Below are 15247 nucleotides of genomic sequence, written 5' to 3'. Positions count from 1 at the left end.
TGAGGGCGTGGCCTCTGCTGCTTGCTGTGCTCCACACGCGTGTTCCTGGTCATGATATTTGGAATCAGGGAGGCCCCACGGAGTCTCGTAAGGTGGCCACTTACCATGGGTCCTGCCTTCGTGGGTTCTTTCACCTGTCTGGACCTTGGTTTTTCCCTGAGATGGTAACATCTAGCTTTTAGGCTTGTTGTGACATCAGAAATATAAGTTACGATGATCATGGTAATGACTACAAGTTCAAGGTGGAGTTTGGTGCTTTAGGCTTACCCCATTCCCTAGCCAGGTTTGGGCATGTGCCCTGTATCAGAGGGGAGAGTCTTTTTTGTGACATTTGGCCTAAACTTACCAGCATCATTTTCTGTTTAGGGTCAACTGCCATGGAGATACATGAAATTTCCCAGTCTTGTCTTGTGTTTATGCCTTGGTCTGTATCTACAGAGTCCTATAATCCTGGGATATGAGAACTAGAATGGATTCAAGACCACAGCCTTTTTAAAGGAGTTATATTGTTGAAAGTAGTAGGGATCCAGAGACCTTCCTGCTCTTACTGGGCTCCTACTCCCATGACAGGCTTTGAATGGCTTGTATTTACTGATTTGGACCAAGCCTTGAATTTTGCATATGTTGATACCAAGACCTTGAGAGATACTGTAGCTTACTCAAGATCAGAGTAGAGTTTGTGGGAGACCAAGTACTCAGACCCACATGTCCTGATTTTTCTTCACTAGGGTACACCCCCACCTGCAAAAGTGATCAAATTAATCAGAAGCAGGGATGAGGTAGGATCTATTAGTTTCTTATGACTTCTATAACAAAATGCTGCAAACAGAGTGACTTAAAAAACACAAATGTATTGTCTCATAGTTCTAGAGGGTAGAAGTCCAAGATCAAGGTGCCAACAGGGTTGGTTCCTCTTGAGGGCTGTGAGGAAGAATCTCTTCCATGCTCTCTCCGAGCTTCTTGTAGCTGCGGGGTTCTTCCTTCTGTATGTGTCCATCTGTGTCTAAATTTCCCCCTTTAATAAGGATATCCCAGTCATATCAGATTAGGGCCCACTCTGATGACTTCATCGTAACTTGATCATATTTTTCTAGAAATTATAATGGGGACTACATTGACTCTTGAGATCACTTTGGGTAGTATTGACATTTTAACAGTATTAATTCTAATCCACAAACAGAACTACCTTTCCATTTATTTGTGTCTTTTTTAACTTCTTTTACCAGTGTTTCATAGTTTTACATGTACAGATCTTTCACCTCCTTGGTTAAATATATTACTAAGTATTTTGTAATGCTATTATTGTGAATTAGGCTGTTTTCTTAATTTCATGTTGGAATAGTTTGCTGTTAGTGTATAAAAACACAACTTATTTTTGTATGATGATTTTGTAACATGAAACTTTTCTGAGTTTACCAGTTTTAATAATTTTAGGGAAAAGTCTTTAGTGTTTTCTATAAATAAGATGTCAACAGCAAGCAGAGACAATTTCAATTCCTCCTATTTTTTTTTATTGCCTAATCTTGCTAGAACTTCCAGAACTGTGTTGAACAGAATTGGTGAGATGGGGCATGTTTGTCTTTTTCTTGATCTTAGAGGAAAAGTGCTCAACCTTTCACTATTGAGTATGATGTTAGTTGTGGGCTTTAACAGTACTGAATCTTAATGGTAAAAGTAGAATAATCCATTTAAAGGATAGAAATCTTCTGGATTGATTCTAATCTATGAAAGGTTGGTAGTCTTGGATTTTTATATATTTATTATTGTGTTAGTTGCAGCCACAAATAATTCTTCGTTATGAAAATAAAAGATAGAACTAGAAACAACCCTGGATGTTTTTCAATAGATGAATAAGCAAACTAATGTATCTATAAAATGAAATAGTAGTCCACAATAATAGGGAACAAACTGTTGATTCACATAACAAAATGGATGAATCTTAAATGCATTTTACCAAGTGAAAGAAACCATTTATATATGCCATTCTGGAAAAGGCAAAACTATATGGTGATAGGAGACAGTTGCTGGAGATTGGTGGGGAAGAGGAGTTGACTAAAAGAGCTGCACAAAGGAATTTTTGGGGTGATGAGACTGTTCTATTTGTTGTTGTTGTAGTGACTACATGTTTTTAATATATTATCTCAATCCATAAAACCATGTATCACAAGAAGCACATTTTTCAAAATGTGTATTTCTAAACATCAGCCTGGATGTGGGAAATACACGATGGAATTCAGACTATAAGAAAGGAATATGTTCTCCACATAACCATCGTGGAGAGGGTGAAGAAGATAGGAGCTGACCTGATCACTTTGGAAAACAGTATTTTGACTGAATGCTTTACAACAGAAGAACTGTACATAAACACTGTACTCTAGTAGAAATTTGTTCCTCACAGAGACATGGGCTAGCAATTCTGAAGCTAGTTTATATGTTTACTATGGTTGAACAATAAATGAATATGTTGTAGATAATGAAAGCCAGGTTTCTCACTGTTGAAGAAGTACAAATAAGAAAAGGGGAAGGGTGGAATGAACCTTGTGGTGCTGGCTTGGGTTTGGAGGTATCAGTATAAGCTCATGGGGATGGATGGGTGGATACATAAACAAATAGAGATGTATATATGCATGGATATACTTATATATGCAGCCATGTGTCACTCAACAGTGATATGTCCTAAGAAATGCATCATTAGGTGATTTTATTGTTATGTAAACATCGTAGAGCGCACTTAAACAAACCTAGATGGTATAGCCTACTTATGCACCTAGGCTATAAACCCGTACAGCGTATTACTGTACTGAATACCGTAGGCAGTTGTAACACAGTGGTAAGTATTTGTGTGTCAAGACGTATTTAAACATAAAAAAGGTATAATGAAAACGTAGTATAAAAGATAAAAAATTGTACCACGTTTAGAGGACTTACCATAAATGGAGCTTGCAAAACTAGAACTTGCTCTGGGTGAGTCAGCGAGTGAGTGGTGAGTGAATGTAAAGGCCTCGGACATTACCGTACACTACTATAGATTTTATAAACACTATACACTTGGGCTACACTAAATTTATTTTTTTTCATTTTTCATCAATTGTAAATTAACCTTAGCTTGCTATAACTAATTTGTAAACTTTAAAAAAAAAATTTAGCACTTTTTGACTCTTTTGTAGTAGCACTTAAAACACAAACATGTTGTACAAATGTACAAAAATATTTTTCTTCATTATCTCCTTATTCTTTAAGCTCTTTTCTATTTTTAAAATTTATTTTTTCACTTTTTAAACTTTTTGGTTAAAAATGGAGACATAAACACAGAAGTTAGCCTACGGCCTACACAAGGTCACGATCATCAATATCACTGCCGTCCACCTCCACGTTTTGGCCCACTGACAGGTCTTCAGGGGTATTAACACACATGGAGCTGTCATCTCCTATGATAACAATGACTTCCTCAGGAATGACTCATGAAGGACCTGTCTAAGGCTGTTTTACAGTTAACTATAAGTAGAAAGAGTACACTCTAAAATAATGTTGAAAAAAATAGTAAATACTAGACAATAGGAATTTGTCAACTCCATCATAATCTTAGGGCCACTGTTGTGTACTCTATACTGTTGTCTTTGACCAAAACATTGCTAATATGGCATATGACTATATTTTCCTCGCTCTGTCTGTTGAGAGGACCTTGAAGTGATTAGCACACCTAGCTCTTAGATTTGTTTTCTAAATACCATTCTCCAATAAGAAGAACCAGGACTCTTTAGAGAAGTGGTTGATTTCAGGGCTGGGACAAAGAAAATTCAAGGTGAGTTTGTAGGTATCTTGTAATACCCGAAAGTAAGGAAGTACTTAAAAAGATGAGGCGTGTTCATAGGTCATAGGAGCATACCTGATTAGAACTCCCAAAGTCCAGAGCTAGGAAAATTTGTGCAACAAGTTAAATAACCATAGTAGTATTATAATCCAAAGAATGAAATAAATATCCATGTGTCCATACTTACAGAAGAATTTCAATTAATGACTATAGAATAAATGAGGGACCTATTAAATCATGACAGTAATGATTATTGCAAAATCCACTAATGAATGTTAAAGTTAGTGGGCAAAATGTAAAGGAGAATTTGCATAGTTACAAAATAACTCCCCCAAAACATTTACAAAGAGAAATAGTAGCTTTACAGTAAAGAAACCTGTCAGACGCTACCTTATCCAAGTGATCTTGGTTAGTATCCCCTGGATCTGATGCACTGAGAAAGGGGCATCATTTATGGGGTTCCTTCCTCCAAAATGCATAACCTCAACCTAATCAAGAGGAAACATCAGACAAGCCTAAATTAAGGGTATTCTGCAAGATAACTGACCAGTATTCTTCAAAGTGCCAAGGTCACAAAGGGCAAGGGAAGACTTAGGACTGTCGCAGTCTAGAAGAAACCAGGGAGACGTGTCAACTAAATGCACTGTAGGATAATGGGTAGGATCCTGGAATAGGAAAAATAAAAATAAAAAAAATAAAAAAACTGGCAAAATGTGAATAAAGTCTGAAGTTTAACTCATGGTACTGCACTTATGTTAATTTTTTAGTTTTGAGAGTTCTATGTTTATATAAGATGCTAACATTAGGGGAGGCTAGGCATATGGGAACTTTGGGTACTATCTTTGCAAGTCTAAAATTCTTTCAAAAGTGAAATATTGATGTCTGAGAGTCCAGCTTTATTTTCACATATCTCCCAATTATACCAATGGAGGGAAAAAGTCTGTTTTTCTCTGATCACATTATCATCAAACACTTCTGATAATTACTAATTTTGTGATTAGTTTAAAATATATTTATTGCTTATAAAATACCAGTAGAGAAGAAAAAGTCTGGTTTTCTCTGATCACCTCATCATCAAATACTTCTGATAATTACTAATTTTGTGATTAGTTTAAAGTATATTTTGGTGGTGGTTATTTTGGTTGAAGTTTTTAGAAACATTCCATAAAGTTTAATAAACAGTGAACTCAGGGCCGGGCGCTGTGGCTCACGCCTGTAATCCTAGCTCTTGGGAGGCCGAGGCGGGCGGATTGCTCAAGGTCAGGAGTTCAAAACCAGCCTGAGCAAGAGCGAGACCCCGTCTCTACTATAAATAGAAAGAAATTAATTGGCCAACTGATATATATATAAAAAATTAGCCAGGCATGGTGGCGCATGCCTGTAGTCCCAGCTACTCGGGAGGCTGAGGCAGAAGGATCACTCGAGCCCAGGAGTTTGAGGTTGCTGTGAGCTCTGACGCCACGGCACTCACTCTAGCCTGGACAACAAAGCGAGACTCTGTCTCAAAAAAAAAAAAAAAAAAAAAAAAAAAAACCAGTGAACTCAGAAGTGATTAAGGATATTAAAACAGCTGAACTAAGAGAGATGTTGTTGTCATGGTGTCTTGCTCTCCAGTAATATAGATCCGAGCTTGTTAACATTCCTGTAGTCTTCCTTCCTCTTTATTAACTGAATATGACCATGCATTTTCTGCCTCCTTCATACGTAATGTACACTGTGATCTCAGGTTTAAATTTACATGCTTAAAGGAACGAGGATTCAGAAAAGGGGTCAGGTAATTAGGAATTTTTGTCTCTCAACAGCCTATAGGGTACCCACACTTTTATGTTGGTTGGGAAAGTAGTAGCTATGGCATCCAAAGCACTGTGTATGGCATCACCATCCTAATCTGCTGGTAGCTTTACCTAGGTTTTTGATATTAGGGATTAGCCTGATTATTTGGTAGATAGAGTTCAACATTATTTATTGTGCTTAATCTATCATTGTTTTCTGTATGCCCAGCACTATGCTAGACCCTGCAGAAAAGATAAGTCAAAATCATGATCCTTGTCAAAAAAACAAAAACAAAATTCCCACCTACTTGAAAAAAGAGAAACATGAAGACATTGTCATGGGTAGAAAGAACAGAGGCAATAGAGATTTTATATTATACCATCATTGTCTTTCCTTTTGATTACTAAATCTGTGGACTTACACATTTATTTAAGCTCACTGAGTCTATTCCTTATCTGTAATTGAGGATACTAATATCAGTCTTTCAAAAATCAATATCTGGCATCTAGAAGACATTTATTAAATGGTAGTTGTTACAAAGAGTGAGAGACCATTAGAATAAAGGTAGTTATTTACACCAAATAACTTTTTATTGAATATTGTGGTAGATACCTGGCTCAGTCTTTGTGCTTTCTCCATTTTAGAGATGATGAAGAGAAAAAAAAGTCTCCTTCAGAAGGTACTGATGAGAAGGCTAATGGAACACATCCCAAGACCATCAGTCGAATTGGGAGTACTACCAACCCTTTTTTGGACATTCCTCATGACCCAAATGCTGCTGTGTACAAGAGTGGATTCTTGGCTCGGAAAATCCATGCAGATATGGATGGAAAGAAGAGTAAGCATCATTCGTTGTCATTTTCTATTTCATTTATTTCATCTTTAGGCTCAAGGTTGAAAGTTAATTTATCCAAAATAAAGTCAAAGATGAAGAAAAACTGTATGTTTATCTAGAGAAGTGTTTGTGAAGTCTGATAAGGTCTCTAACCCTAAATCAGAAATCCTGTGTGGTGCCTGATCATCTCTAAGTAGAGTTCCCAAGCTTCAGAAAGAGAAAATTTCTTATGTTCACCTCTCAACAAATAATACTGACTTCCTATAATGGTAGGCACCAAAAATATAGTAGTGGATAAGGATGGACAAGGTCCCTGTCTTCGTGGAGTTTTTATTTCTGGTAGTCAAGGGAAAGATTAAATTTACAACACATAGAAAAATCAATGTTTATAATGTTCTAGACACAAAGTGGGGACTAAGGAGGGAATTAAGATTCAAAGCACATGTGGAGTGATTGGCCATTGGTGAGATAGGTCAGATGTAGGAAAGCATGGTATAATGAGCATTGAGAAATTGAAGGAGCCCCACTGGATGGCTTCTGATTTCTCTGTGAAGTGTGAGATGTGATTATTTTCTGATAGATAATGGTGTTTGAAGTTTGAGAGGAACAGAGTATGTTTATGTGGTTAGAATCATCTATGCATAGAGTGAAATAGCAATTTGATATAGTTGAACAGGGTAGCATAAGCTGACATGTATGCTCAAAATTAGCAGGATAAACCCCTATGGAGTCCCTCCCTACCTACAAAACCAGACATGGAGTGAACGGATGGATAGGACCGCTGTTTCTATCTGTGGCAGGGCACTTTTTCTTAATGTGTTAGATTCTGTTAGGCTGCAGTAAAGAGAAACATTGCAGTGGAGTGGCTTTGGCATTGACTTACAATGCTGAGTGAGTTTCTTGATGCTTCCCCGTTCTTTAGGAGTACCTCCACCATATTTCTTATGTACCTTATATCAGTGGTCCCCAACCTTTTTGGCATCAGGGACTGGTTTCATGGAAGACAATTTTTCCATGGACTGGCAACTTGGGGGATGGTTTTGGGATGGTTCAAGCACATTACATTTATTGTGTACTTTATTTCTATTATTGTATTGCAATTGATAATGAAATAATTATACAACTCACCGTAATGCAGACTCTGATGCCACCACTGATCTGACAGGAGGCAGATGTGAGCGATGAGGAGCAACCATAAATACATACGAAGCTTTGCTCACTTGCCTGCTGCTCACCTCCTGCTGTGTGGTCCGGTTGCTAACAGGCCACAGACTGGTACCAACCCAGGGGTTGGGGACCGCAGCCTTATATACTAGCTTACTAGACTCTTAATTTTCTCTAACAATGTTGTATCAAGGTTCTTGTAGTTACAAGTGGCAGCAAGTCAAACTATCTTAGAAAAAGGGCACACTTGGAGATGAAGGATTGTCGCCGGGACACATTCTCAATTCCTGTCTTTGCAGTATTTTGCATGTCAACATTATTCTCTGAAATGGCGCTCTTCACACATGGTTATTCACAGCACTGTAGATCATGTGTTTGATTTTGACACCAAAGAGGATCCTCCTCTTCCCTAACTTCTAACTTAGTACATTCTAGGACAGGATTCTAAGTGATAGGACTGAGTAGATGGAATACTGTGGTTGGCAGCACCCACTTGCTGGCAATAGCAAGAGGAAAGAGACAGTAAGATACAGGTCTTACAGAAAGGGAGTTGTTCTTGGCAGTCAAAACAATAGATACCCATCTCTTTGTTTCCAGTGCTACCTTTCTCAAAACACTGAACAATGCTTTTGCCAGACACAGTACCATTTTCCTTTTACAACCACAAATATCCTTATCTCTCTGCAGCATGCTGTGTCCAGCTGCAGCTTTTGTCTCCAAGGCTACGATTTTTGTTGGCTGTGTTCACTCCCCTTAGTCAGGTATGGATGGAACTTCAATCTATAGGTTAAATGAAAAATATAGAAACATAATTGTCCCTCAGTATCTGTGTGGGATTGGTTCTAGGACCTCCCACAGATACCCAAATCCAAGGATGCTCAAATCCCTGATATAAAATGATGTAGTATTTGCATATAACCTACGCACATCCTCCCATATACTTTAAAATCATCTCTTGATTAACTTACAGTACCTACTACTATGTAAATGCTATGTAATACTTGTTACATTGTATTGTTTAGGGAATAATGACAGGGGAAAAAGTCTGTACATATTCAGTATAATTATTTTTCACATATTTTTGATCTGTGGTTGGTTGAATCATGGATGCAGAAACCCACAGATATGGAGAGCCAACTGCATCTGATATATTTCATGTAAAGTACTAGAAGTGAAAAACAGAACTGCTTTTTAAAATGCCAGTTCAAGAAAAGGCAAAAAAGAAAGTAAAACAGCTTTCAGTGATTCAGAGTATGCACTGCATCCTGCTAGACAACGATAACAAAGTTAAACCATGAGCATCTTTTCATTGATTCACTTCCTAACAGTGGGTTGACTGAATTCGTCTACTTATTCCAAAGTGTACCTAGGTCCTACCTACTGATGAAATTGTCTTTGTCCATTGTTTTCCTGGGCCACCTCTGAGGATTATTGGAAAAGATTGGTCTGCTGGAAGCTCCGCTCTTGTAGCAGCCCAGTGCATATGAATATAGGTACAAAACCTGAGGATTGCTTAGCAGCTGAGATACCACAGACACCTTGTACCAAGCTAGAAGTTTCCCTGCCAATATAACTTCTTTAAAGCCTTAGTTAACTATTTGGAGAACTTCTGGTTGGTTAGGGAGATTTTAAGTGTCACCAGGCCTTTATCTTTGTAGCCCCATACATTCTGCCTATTTTCCAAAGGAGCTTGCCTCTGTTTTTGTTTCCATCTCTGCTCCTGCCTCAGAACAAAGGGAAAAATATATGGATGGGTTAAGACAGTGCCAGTTGGGCCATTTCTTCCCTTATTAGGTTGGTGTCTTTCTTCCTGCCCCATGTATTAATATATTTATTTATAATTACTGTTTGGTTTTTTTTTGTTTGTTTGTTTGTTTTTGAGACAGAGTCTCACTTTGTTGCCCAGCCTAGAGTGAGTGCCGTGGCGTCAGCCTAGCTCACAGCAACCTCAAACTCCTGGGCTCAAGCAATCCTACTGCCTCAGCCTCCCGAGTAGCTGGGACTACAGGCACGTGCCACCATGCCCGGCTAATTTTTTTTATATATATATATATATGTATTAGTTGGCCAATTAATTTCTTTCTATTTTTTATAGTAGAGACGGGGTCTCGCTCAGGCTGGTTTTGAACTCCTGACCTTGAGCAATCCGCCCGCCTCGGCCTCCCAGAGTGCTAGGATTACAAGCGTGAGCCACCGCGCCCGGCCTATAATTACTGTTTTAAGGTTCTTTTCTTTGAATTCTTTCCTCCCTATCTTTTCTGGAACTGTCATATTGATTAATTTTTCTGCTATGTATCATACTTTCCTTTTGCTTTGCATTCCTAGTAATTTTTATTTGAATGCCAGACATTGTGAATTTTTCCTTCTTTGGGTGCTGTTTTTGTTGTGTTCTTAAAAAAAAAAAGTTACATTTTATTCTGGTATGGAGATAAAGCAGATAAGTAGCTGAATTCTTTAGAGGCTTGCCTTTATCCTTCATTATGGTGGATCCAGAGCAGCCTTTATTCTAGGACTTAATTAGTTTTAGTTCCACTAATAAGGCATTCTGCTCTTCTTCTGCCCAATATCCCGTGTATTACAGAGTCTACCTACTCTGGCTGATGAAAACACAAACTATTCTTAGCCCTATGTGAGCTCTTGAAATTGTTCATTCCACTACTTTTTGCTGGTTCTTTCCCATGCCTTGGGTTATTTCCTTTCATTTGTGCTAAGATTGATGCTCCAGCCACAATCAGGGGATTCCTCTGCAGATCTTCAATGTCTTTGTGCAACTTTCCTCTCTCTTTCACTCCGCTCTACAGATTCCAGTCCTTTCAGCCTCACTAAACTCCTCCTTCATCTTCTCAACGCAGCATGACTCCCAAGCTCTGTTTCTGACTTTCTTTCATTGGGGCTGGGAAACTTTCTCCAAACAATAAGCTGGGTTTATCTCATTTGTTCCCTTCACTTCAGAATCACAGTCTACTGCTGCCTATTGTGAAATCTCTAAAAACTTTTATATATGTATTGTCCCTTTTTTTAGTTATTATAGTAGGCAGTTTCTGTAGTTGACTAAACTGCCTATTGTGAAATGTCTAAAAACTTTTATATATGTTTATGTAGGCAGTTTCTGTAGTTGACTAAACTGATTAACATTCCTTTTTTGTTAAGAAATATCTTTCTAGTTGCCTCAGACTTCAAGACCTAGTATTTACTGAGCTATGAAAGTAGTAGGGAATTCTAATTATTTAGGTAGAAGCAAACTTTTCAGATAGGTATTTGGAGATGCAGAAAAGCTTTTATCTTCCCACCTAATCTTCTCTCCCTCTCTTCTATTTGTTAAATCTTCAATCATATCTGGTTGAAATGATTTATTTGTTAGGCTGCTGCTGCTGAGAAATGTATTGGAATCCTGAACTGTTTCTGACTATTTCTGACTTTCCTTTTTGAGAGATGGTCACTATAAGCAAATTTGCTAGATGTTTTGTAGTAAGTACTCATATCTACTGTGCCATGAAAAACATCACTTTTCATTTCTAATACATTAGAAAAAAATCAAAACAATAGTGGAGCTTTCCTGGAGTAGGAGCTCCAGATAATTTTGAAAAATCTGCGTGATGATACCTTTTGGTCATATTTCTCCTGCTAAGTTTCTAGAATTTATTTTGACTAAGCATGTTCATTATAGCTAGAACTATATTACATATGTACATATATGTAAACATGGCCAGGTACTCATGACGGATATTACTAAGCGAAAATTTGGGTCAAAGCGCTATAGAGATTATTTTCTTATAAAACACTGATTAACTTTTCTCAAAGAGGCCACTTATTTGGCTCAAGATATAGTACCTCTTATTTTTTAATTCACTCAATTTGTCAGGTTGTATTGATAATTATTCATAGAAACATTTTTTTAAACCTTGGAGGTTTTCTTCATTTTTTGCCTTTTAAAGGTATGCTCAGCTCAGAAATTCTACCTCCAGGAGACGAATTATGATTAAAAGCAAATGTTTTTATCTTTCCTAGAAGTGTGTTTACCAGACCCATTAAATCTGACATTAAGGGAAAGTTTTGAAAAGTCGAATTTGGAAAATAAAATTTATCTTCTGGATTTTGTCAAGTAGAATGAAAAACAAAATTCAGTATAAGGTCTTAGTTTTATCTGATGTAAGATACTTGAGTAAATCAAGGAAGTGACTGGAAACAATGTACTCAAAATACAAATGTTGTAAATTATAATAGTGATAATTAAATGATTACTCAATATTAGGACTTTATCCTAAGCACTTACTTCATGCATTACCTCATTTACTCTTTGGCCTATGAATCAGATACTATTATTATCCTCATTTTGTAGATGAGGAAGGTGATCTTAAGTACCTTAGCCAAGGGTATAACATAATATAACAGTACAACCAGTGGCACAAAAATATGATTATAGCGAACTAATTGTAGCATACTGTTAAAAGCAATTCCCATGAGAAAATATGTTTAGAAAACATTTAAGTTGTCCATATGTTGTGTGCTGGTGATAGTCTATCTGTGTAACATGTGTTTAGAAGACTAGAGTTCTCAAGCTAGGAGCAGTCTTTTACTTGGCCTACACAGTGATTTTTAAAAACTGAATTACATGAATTTAGTTAGGCAGCATCTAGTTGACCATGGTTTCTACAGCTCTCGATAGCCTCTTACCATGCCTCCTCACATGATCAGTGAGGGGATGAAGTACACTCAGGGCCATGCTGACATTTTCCCAGATAACAAGGCACAGGTAGACAGATCAACGGAATAGAAAAGAGAATACTCAAAAGCAGCAGTCTCCAGTGTTTATTAAAACTTGATATATGACAGAGGAAGTAATTCAGATAATTAGGAAGCAAAAATGCTTCTGTAATTGGTGCTAAGAGGGGTGTGTGTTCCCTACCTCAGTCCTAACACAAAAATCAGTTTCAGGTAGATTAAATGTAAAAATTTGAGAAACAAAGGTCTAATATTTTAGAAGAAAATTCAGAACAATAACTTTGACATTTATGTGGAAAAGGTATTCTTAAGATCTATAAAAACAGTAAAAGGAAATATTCATACATGTAATTACATTAAAAGTAAAGACTTCTTTATATTAAAATTACCAGATTGAGAGAAGATAATTGCAGCATATTACTAATAAAGGATTAGGATCCATATGGATATTTATTTTTAAAAATCTTAAATTAATTAGAAAAAGAAAACCCAGTAGAAAAATTGGCCAGAATTTGAACAGACCATTCTCAGAAAAAGAAGCCAGGTGATCAGTGTGTGTGTGTGTGTGTGTGTGTGTGTGTGTGTGTGTGTGTGTGTGTGTGTGTATGAAGACATATTCAACTTCATTAATCATCAAGGGAATTCATTAAATGATGAAATGCCACCTCATGTATGTTACCTTGTGAAGCATATATAACTCACATGTGTCTTTACCTTGGAAGCATATATGTCATGCAGAGAAAACAATAAAAATAATAAATTTTTATTAAATTAGAAAGTATCATTTTGTTTTCAAACTTCTCATTCTACTTTTATAATAAAACACCAGTACCCCAATGAAAAAAATTTTTTTTTCTAGCGTGGCAGTCAGTGTGTTAAATACACAATAAATAAGAAAGTGATAAAAATTGTGTGAGGTGAAAGGTGATTGTGGTGATTACCATGTGTACATGTTACATGTATCAAAATATCAAATCATATACTTCAAATACGTACAATTTGTAGTTGTTGAAAATACCTCAAAGCTGGGAAAAAACTTTCACTAAAATAATAATGTCATTACGCTCCTTAAACCCACAGAGGTAGTAATATAGATGTTTTAGGGGAGAAAAAAAGAAAATGAAACTAGAGGTAATCAATGCAGATACAAGTAAAAAGCCCTATATATATTGGAAAGATGGAGTGGGGCAGTTAAGTTTGCTAAATCTTCAGCTATTATAGCAGAAAACCAATAGAGTATGTTTACAACCTATTATGACATAGTGTAGAAGCTCACTGTTCAGGGCCATGATGGTACTTAAATACCAGGAGAAATAGGTTAAATGTTAAAAGATAGGTTTTTACGGAAAATAGGACTAGAGGAGTGGAGGTAGAGTGAATCAAACGATGCTAATTGTGCAGACATATCACTTCAATAATTTTAAAATATTTTAATTGCATTCTTGTATAGATTCTTCAGTCATTTTACTCCTGAGATTAGTTTTTAATATGAAATACTGAAATATTAATTGCTTTTTAAGCATGTGAGAACTATATATGGTTCATATTTTCAATTTCAGGTTCAATACTTTGGCTACAAGGAGTGCTGGATTGCACCTTGAAAAGGTTAGGGAGGTTCACTCACTTTAGAGGGATTTACACACTTGGCTGTCACTAAAAGTTTTGAACATTTAGACCCACGTGTCAAATTTTGAGAAAGTAGATGTTATTCTGAGTCATACATACTGAAAATAGAGTTTATAATGGCAATGCAGGCAGAATTCTTTGCTATTGTATAACATTGGGAACAGCGACACTATAATTAAGAGATAATAAAAGTGGAATGGGGTTTTTTCCCCCATAAGACAGTTGTCTCCTCCTGTGAGAGGAAGACTCTTTAAGTGGAGGCAAAGCAAAGCAGTTATTTTAAAACTAGGCTAAGGTTCTCCCTCCCCTTTGCACTTGGCTGTTCTGTGGCAACAAGGTATGGAATGAAGAGATGTGAGCTATTAATGCTGGCCTAAGAACAGCACAGGAGGGGCGGCTGAGTGACTTCTCATTTCAGAGTTTGTCACATAGCAGTCTAGTTCTCATGGAATGTTGTCTGTTTAGATGGGGAATGCCTCTTCCCAATTCAACATTTAGACTAAAAGAAGTTGTTTTAGGTTTTTACGTTCCCTTTTGATGGCTAGTATCTTTAAAATCTATCCTTTCCTGCAGTAAAGTTGGTTAAAAGAGGCCCCCAACCTTCTTCGCAGAAGCAGTACTTTTGACAAGGGATAGTGGAAAATAAACTGCCAATCTTGTAAGCACCAGCAGATCTGTGTTCAGAAACTCTGGCGTATTTCTTTCTGAAAGAGGAATGCACAGTTTTCACTGCCTCTGATTTTTAGAGATTATTCTATTTTTACTGTTTACCTTTTAGGTTTAACATTTAGGAGAAAGAAGAAAATAATTCTTGTGCCCCTGTCATGGTGATTTATTGCAGTATATAAAATTCTTCAATATGATGAAAATTTGAAACTAAAAATACTGTACCAGTTTCCTAAAAGGATTAATCACAGGAATAAAAATCGATGTACAAAAATGTTATCACTAGATAATCGTATCTTCAGAATATGAGCTTTGAAAGTACAGAGGTCATTGATTTATTTTAAAAAATATTTTTGAGCACCAGCTGTGTGTTAGTAATATTCACTTTTGGTGGAGAGGGAGGGGATATACCTGAACATGTGTCATTCAGCTGAGAGCTGAATTAGAAAAGGAAGTCCATGAAATCTTCGGGTATAAAAGATCATAGATAAGAGAATTCCAACAGAGAAAACAGGTAATGCAAAAAGCTGTAAGGCAATAACAATCAAATATGGCTAATGTCTGTTACGGGGCTTATATTAGCACACTGCCTGGCAGGTAGAAGGAACCCAACTATCACTTTAGCTACAGAATATCATCATTTTGGAAAT

General features: G+C 36.7%; 1 protein-coding gene across 9 annotated transcripts in view; it reads left to right on the top strand.

The window, feature by feature from the left end:
* The window catches only part of PSD3 (pleckstrin and Sec7 domain containing 3), a 460884-nt gene that overhangs the window by 366941 nt on the left and 78696 nt on the right, over nt 1-15247 (top strand). For all 9 annotated transcript variants that reach the window (XM_012785047.2, XM_012785050.2, XM_012785051.3 and 6 more), the window contains one exon: nt 6229-6422. In XM_012785047.2, coding sequence (XP_012640501.2) covers nt 6229-6422 — 194 coding nt within the window. The remainder of the gene's footprint in view (nt 1-6228; nt 6423-15247) is intronic.

The sequence above is a fragment of the Microcebus murinus genome, chromosome 24 (assembly GCF_040939455.1).
Source record: "Microcebus murinus isolate Inina chromosome 24, M.murinus_Inina_mat1.0, whole genome shotgun sequence".
Classification (NCBI taxonomy): Eukaryota; Metazoa; Chordata; class Mammalia; order Primates; family Cheirogaleidae; genus Microcebus; species Microcebus murinus.
The sequence above is the reverse complement of the archived record's forward strand: the minus strand, read 5'-3'. Positions and strand labels throughout refer to the sequence as shown.